This window comes from Doryrhamphus excisus, chromosome 16, assembly GCF_030265055.1.
Source record: "Doryrhamphus excisus isolate RoL2022-K1 chromosome 16, RoL_Dexc_1.0, whole genome shotgun sequence".
NCBI lineage: Eukaryota > Metazoa > Chordata > Actinopteri > Syngnathiformes > Syngnathidae > Doryrhamphus > Doryrhamphus excisus.
Window position 1 is genome coordinate 16,591,502 of NC_080481.1, and position 7,259 is coordinate 16,598,760.

The window sequence follows — 7,259 nt, forward strand, 5'->3', positions numbered from 1 at the left end:
GTTGTGTATAAAAATAAGTTTATTGAAGTCCAATCCCAACAAGCCTATTGAGGAAAAGGTCCTAACTACATAAAGATGCACATTTGATGTCTCCTAATTAGTCACCATAGTGCTTTTGAACTAAAACAAACACTATTTAATAATCTGACCAGTTTTTACATTTACAAAAAGTACTCCAAGTGGAGGTATGACCAAAGCGGGGGCCTTTAAAATATTCCAAAAGAAGAAGGTAGCATATGAAATTAATTCCCTGCTCTGGTGTTCAACGCTGGCGGTCCCAGCGCCAGATGGAGGCGTCGTCGCACACGGCGATCAAAATACTACTGTCACGGCTAAAGCTAGTTTGCCGTATGGCGGAGGTGCATTTGGGCAGTGTGAGCGTGGTGGACCTGGGGAGGGAAAACACGTATTTAGAAGTTGATTTGATTTTGATCATCTCGCATTAAACTCACTTGGCTTTGTGCGGGTCCTCCACTTCAAGGTCCCAAACGTAAAGCTTCCCCACCTGGTTTCCCAGAGCGAGCATCTGTCAATCAGCAGGGCACCAGTGAGTTAAATGGCGACAGACTTTTGGAATGTAGCGCGTTCCCGAACTTCACCTTCTGCCAAAAGTCCATGGAGAAGCGCATGTACCAGATGTCACACTGACTGTAGTCAAAACGTCCCAGAATCGTCACGTTGGATTCGTTGGCTTTGATGTGGTCGATGTCGTCCTCCATTTTGCCAGGTTTCCAGCACACAATGGCGTTTTCGCACGACTAGCAGCAAAAGAGTGAGAGTGGGCAAGGTGAGCGTGATGGGAGCGAGAGACGGCGAGAGTGGTGATCGTTATGATCCCTGCCTTGGAGAGAATGAGGTCGCCGAGCCACCGCACGCAGTCCACGTAATTCCGGTGGATGTCCCGTGTGGAGAAGTCAGGAAAGTGGATTTTCTGTGACACAAACGGCCTGAAAATAGAACAAAATGATTTTTTTTCTCAATAACAATAATAATAATAATAATAATACAGGGGCGGCACGGTGGTCGAGTGGTTAGCGCGCAGACCAGGGTTCAATTCCACCCTCGCTGGAGCCTATCCCAGCTGTCTTCGGGCGAGAGGCGGGGTACACCCTGGACTGGTGGCCAGCCAATCACAGGGCACATATAGACAAACAACCATTCACACTCACATTCATATCTATGGACAATTTGGAGTCGCTAATTAACCTAGCATGTTTTTGGAATGTGGGAGGAAACCGGAGTACCCGGAGAAAACCCACGCATGCACGGGGAGAACATGCAAACTCCACACAGAGATGGCCGAGGGTGGAATTGTATGGAGGACCAAAACTGCGAAAATAATAAATAAATAAATTAAAGTGAAAATAAAATCAAAAATTTAAAAAAAAAATCAAAAAATTAAATACACAAAAATAAATATAAATGGAAATAAAAACAAAAATAAAAAAATATATACATAAATAAATAAAAGCAAAAATAAATACAAAAATAAAAAACAAGATTCAAAAATGAAAAATAAATACAAAAATAAATGTAGACATAAATACAAAAATAAATATATAAATAGAATTACATATCAATAAATAAATAAAAGCACTCTGCTCTCATATGTATTTATTTCATGCTGCAGACAATGTCAGCTTGAAATGCAGAAGGAAAAACTATTCAAATGAGGGGGCGGTCCTAAGTGTGTCTTGGGTTGAACTCTTCGCCTATTGGTTGATCGACATGTGAGTGCGAAAAAGCTCCGTCGGGGAGGAGAGAGATCAGGCTCCAATAAGGCTTCCACCCGGAAAAGCAGGTAATCCGGGGAAGCATTATCGGAAATATCTGCTAGCAAACGGAGATCCCTGGAGATTGCAGCCATATTTACCGCCATTGAGAGTGGTGTGGTGACTTCCTCTTGCTGTGGCCGTTTGCAGGCATACCTAGTCGATTTTCGCACTCACATGTCGATCAACCAATAGGCGAACAGTTCAACCCAAGACACACTTAGGACCGCCCCCTCATTTGAATAGTTTTTCCTTCTGCATTTCAAGCTGACATTGTCTGCAGCATGAAATAAATACATATGAGAGCAGAGTGCTTTTATTTATTTATTGATATGTAATTCTATTTATATATTTATTTTTGTATTTATTTCTACATTTATTTTTGTATTTATTTTTAATTTTTGAATCTTGTTTTTTATTTTTGTATTTATTTTTGCTTTTATTTATTTATTTATTTATGTATGTATTTTTTTATTTTTGTTTTTATTTCCATTTATATTTATTTTTGTGTATTTAATTTTTTGAATTTTGTTTTCATTTTTGTTTTTATTTTCACTTTTATTTATTTATTTATTTATTATTTTGGCAGTTTTGGTCCTCCATAGAATTGAACTCGCGTCTCCTCACTGCGAGGCCTGCACGCTAACCACTCACCCACCGTGCAGCCCATATGGCGAATATTCCATTTATAAATTCAGTAATTAATTATAAATAAAATAAGGAATCCTACTTTGTGGAATTTATCATATTTACTATACTTATATTTATACTTATATGGTCAGGTCTGAAACCAATTAACAGCCATAATCAAAGGCTTACTATACAATAAAGTTATGATACGCAAGATATGTATTCACAGTAGTATATGTGTTTAAAAATATTTACATGCATTTTAAATGACCTGCATTCACATTTTACATTGAAATCTGCATTCTAATGTAAATTATTAATAAGATGACATAGTAAAACTTATTTTTTTGCATTGCTACTCCACTATGAAAGATAATGTTATGCAAAGCTATGTTTCTCTTCTGGTGGTCCTGGTGTTCCTTACCTGTTGGTCTTTGAGGGGTTGTACTCATAAGATCCTCGGATGGCCTTCTGCAATCTCTCGGAGTTAATCCGCCAGAGTTTTAGGGAGTGGTCCATCCCGCATGACATTATTTTCTCACCCAGGAGGTCAAAATCCTGCAGTGGAGTTAAAAAAAAAAGATTAGCGTCGATTCTTGAGGTTTTATGAAGCATGACGCCATCAAACTTACAGCACTCAGGACTTCATCTCTGTGACCTTCCACTCCTCCGAATATGGCCACTAGCGTGTCCGTCTGTATGTTCCACAGACGAAGGGCGTGGTCTGCGCAAACAAGCACAATTCAGTGGCGTCGGCGTCCGACGTCGGCGAAACATTTTTCCAGTACAAAACCCGCACCTTTGCTGACCGACAGAAGAAGATTCGGGTCCCTCGGGTGGAATTTGAGTTCGTTGATGGCGTTCCCGTGACCTACGTAATGCTGCGAGAAAAGGGAAAAACACGTCACCGACGCGGGAAAAAGACATCCGCTGCGACGCGGCGCCGACGCCAACCTTGATGCACTGCATGGTGATGTGGTTGATGATGCGGATGATTCCCCGCGATCCGGCGACAGCCAACAGGGGGTGGCTGGTGTTGGTGTCGTAGGTCCAGGCGCACGTGTAGAAGTTTTCGTCTGCCTTTGCGCCGCTTCGGTCAAGCAAAATGTGTCAGTTGCTTTCAAGCGCTTCACTAAAAAAAACGACTGAATATTACACTCGGAAAAAACTCAGTTAATTAACGAATTTAGCTTTGTCGAGAGATCTTGACTTCTCTACCAAAACAACTCTATTTGACGAGCTCTTTACATTTCACTATTACCTATTTCTACAGCTTTTAACATTATTAGAGCCCTCTGCACATGAAATAGCACCCCTATAGTCACATTTACACTCTGGTTACCCAATATAAATGAAGTAAGAGTTGTGTTTGTTTACAACTGTAGACTCTTACTACACTGGTGTTACTGTGCCCGTTGTAACCTGCAACAGAAGCCTGTTGTTCCGGCAATCAAGTCCGGTCTCTCACAGAACATTACTGATACCTAGTGATCAGTGTAGAGTACTGCATATTATTGAGTCTTTGAATGCCTTATATACAGTATTTGTATTTTAATTCATGCATTCATTTTCTGCCGCTTTTCCTCACGAGGGTCGCGGGGGTGCTGGAGCCTATCCCAGCTGTCTTCTACACCCTGGACTGGTCGCCAGCCAGCCAATCACAGGGCACATATAGACAAACAACCATTCACACTCACATTCATACCTATGGACAATTTGGAGTTGTCAATTAACCTAGCATGTTTTTGGAGGAAACCGGAGTACCCGGAGAACATGCAAGGATGGAGGGTGGAATTGAACCCTTGTCTCCTAGCTGTAAGGTCGCTGCGCGTAACGACTCGACCGCCGTATTTCATTCATTCATTCATTTTCTACCGCTTTTCCTCACAAGGGTAGCGGGGGTGCTGGAGCCTATCCCAGCTGTCTTTGAGCAAGAGGCGGGCCAGCCAATCACAGGGCACATATAGACAAACAACCATTCACACTCACATTCATACGTACGGACAATTTGTAGTTGTCAATTAACCTAGCATGTTTTTTGGAGGAAACTGATTAATGTTCATGTTAAAGGTTAAATAACTGTTAATAGTTATCCTCCCTATCCGTGTGGAAGTGGTAAGTTTTTGGCTATTTAAGTTGAAAGGAAATAACTGGAAGGCTACCGTTTAGGTCGCTAGCGCTCTAGTTTGCGAGTTAGCATGTGTCTCAAGACCCTGCAGTTGCGCAATATGTTGTAAATAAAAAGAGTATAAATGTGACTATAGTCGTGTTTTGTCATGTCTACAGGGCTCTAATAATGCTTTGTTCATTTTAATATGAAAAAAATCATTTGTCTACCCAAAAACTATATGTGGTTTCTTAAGTTTTTATTATTTGCCGTTTTATTATTATTATTATATTTATTTATTACTGATTGATTTTCTTTAGTCTTGATTTGTTTATTTATTTTTCGTCTTATTTTGTGTAGAAAAACAAAAATTAAGATATTTGAGAACAGTGGAATGTTTTATCAGAGCTTTTCTTGTAGAAAATCGAAACCAAAGCAAATTTTATTAATTTTTCTGTTTTTAATAAATAATAAAAAAATTTTGGAAAACCTGATGCAGCCCAGTCTCACCCAGACACTAGCTCCAGTGGCCCCCCAAGTAAATTGAGTTTGAGACCCCTGGCGTATTGCATGTAAAGCCGACCAATCACAGCTTTGCGGTCTGTATTAGGACTTGAAAGGGGAGGAGCTAGCATATTAATACAGTATATCAAAGCAAGGATACATCTGCGTCTACATAAGACTGCAGTAGTCTGATTTCGCCTTGAGAATGACATTCATAGAGAGTGACCTGCATGGGAGATAACAAATATTTAGTATTTAGTATCCTCAAATTTCCCCACATAGGACGAATAACTTCAATCACCCTGTTGCTCCCGACCGTGGCAAACACCAGTGGGTCTCCCTCCTTACTGTGCCAGTTGAACTGGACCCCAAAAAGAGGCTGGCCGTGGTCTTCCTGCAATAAAATGTGCATTATTGTTATCCTTATGATTTAATAGGGCAGCAAAATCCTGAGTTTACATGTGATGACGTGTGCTCGCACCCTCAGGCTGTTGACGCATTTAAAAGAGTATCGGCACTTTTTGGACTTGCATTTGCCCTTGCCCCAGCTCTTTCTACCCGGGGCATTGGAGGTGTTAGTGGGCGTGTCCGGGCGCTCTGCATTGGTGCCGCTTTCAACGCTGGCAGCGTCGTCCTAATGGAAGACACAAGAAAACACTTCTTGTCAAGTGTACATTAGAATCATCCATGAATGACATTGCACTTCCTGTCAAACAGTCAAAAGTTTGCAACTTTGCCATTGGACAACATGGGAAAATTTCTCCAAGTTATTGACTAGTAAGGTAAAACAGCTAAGTCACAACAATAAATCAGGTTCAATAAATCGGCGCTGATTTTTGACAAATTTAAGTTAACTTGTATTCATGTGAATGACAATAAACTCAGAAGCGTATTTACCAAGCTAAGCGTCTTATAAAATTGTTGCTAGTTTTCATTCTTTCATTTCGTGAGCGTGAAAAAGAAAGTTAGCATGATTCAGTGGACAAAGCTTCAGCTTTTAGCTTCCCAAGCTAGCTTTAGCACGAAACTGCTAACCCGCTGAGTGTAACTCAACCAAACCTTACGTCGGTAAGCAAACAAAACAGCAATTAACTACTTACATTCTCGTCCCCGGACAAATCCGGGTTACTGTTCTCGTCGCTGCTTAGCTTCTGTTTCTTAACCGGTATTTCTTTTCCCGCTTGAGACGGGGACTCGGACATGTTCTTATTTTCCCTCATGGTGCCACAACTCCGCCTTTTCCGCTCAGAAGCCGCAGGGGCTGATGGGTATTGTAGTTCAATTGGGAGTGAGACGCCGGGAGCCCGCGTACTGGCGAGGTGCAGTCTCTTCTCTTTAGAGTCTTCATAAAGGTGACTCATGGAGGAGCTAATGGGATGATTTATCATTCATTTATTCATTTTCTACCGCTTTTTCCTCACGAGGGTCGCGGGGGGTGCTGGGTATTGTAGTTCAATTGAGAGTGAGGCGCCGGTGTCCCATGTACTGGCGAGGTGCAGTCTCTCCTCTTTCCAGCAGGGGTCTCAAACTCAATTTACTTGGGGGCCACTGGAGCTAGGGTCTGGGTGAGACTGGGTCGCATCAGGTTTTCAAAAAAAAACAAACAAAAAACGCATTATAATTTTTATTTTTCTGCACAAAATAAGATGAAAAATAAATAAACAAATCAAGAATAAAGAAAATCAATCAATAATAAATATAATAATAATAAAACGGCAAACAATTAAAACTTATTATTAGAGCCCTGTAGACATGACAAAACACGACTATAGTCACATTTATACTCTTTTTATTTACAACATATTGCGCAACTGCACGGTCTTGAGACACATGCTAACTCGCAAACTAGAGAGCTAGCGACCTAAACGGTAGCCTTCAAGTTATTTCCTTTCAACTTAAGTAGCCAAAAACTTACCACTTCCACACGGATAGGGAGGATAACTATTAACAGTTATTTAACCTGTAACATGAACATTAATCAAACGTAATAATTTTTTCTGGGTACATGATACCATACAGCATCCATATCAAAGGCGGGGGCCTCAAACTAGTGTCCTGCGGGCCACATTTGGCCCGCGGGGCCGCGTGTTTGAGACCACTGCTTTACAGTCTTCATAAGAGTGACTCATGGAGGAGCTATTGGGATGATTTATCATAAAAAATTGTAAAAATCGTAAAAAAAATCGTTAAAAAATCATAAAAATTACAATAATACAGATCAAAGAATTACAAAAGAAAAATATTTA

General features: G+C 40.7%; 1 protein-coding gene across 1 annotated transcript; it reads right to left on the reverse strand.

Moving 5' to 3' along the window:
• Positions 1–41: 41 nt before the first annotated feature.
• On the reverse strand, positions 42–6,273 carry eed (embryonic ectoderm development). Its single transcript, XM_058051855.1, has 12 exons — positions 6,114–6,273; positions 5,495–5,647; positions 5,315–5,407; positions 5,174–5,239; positions 3,357–3,482; positions 3,202–3,283; positions 3,035–3,126; positions 2,827–2,960; positions 842–947; positions 600–758; positions 453–526; positions 42–389 (listed from the first exon to the last, which is right to left on the reverse strand). The coding sequence occupies exons 1-12, from the start codon at positions 6,231–6,233 to the stop codon at positions 263–265; spliced, it is 1,332 nt and encodes a 443-aa protein (XP_057907838.1). The 5' UTR covers positions 6,234–6,273; the 3' UTR covers positions 42–262.
• Positions 6,274–7,259: the final 986 nt, after the last annotated feature.

Coding starts and splice junctions, on each gene's coding strand:
- eed (XM_058051855.1), bottom strand. CDS start 6,233: ATGAGGGAAAATAAGAACATGTCCGAGTCCCCGTCTCAAGCGGGAAAA. Junction 5,240..5,314: donor CCACGGTCGGGAGCAACAGG/GTGATTGAAGTT, acceptor TCTCCCATGCAG/GTCACTCTCTATGAATGTCA. Junction 3,483..5,173: donor AGTCTTATGTAGACGCAGAT/GTATCCTTGCTT, acceptor AGCGGCGCAAAG/GCAGACGAAAACTTCTACAC.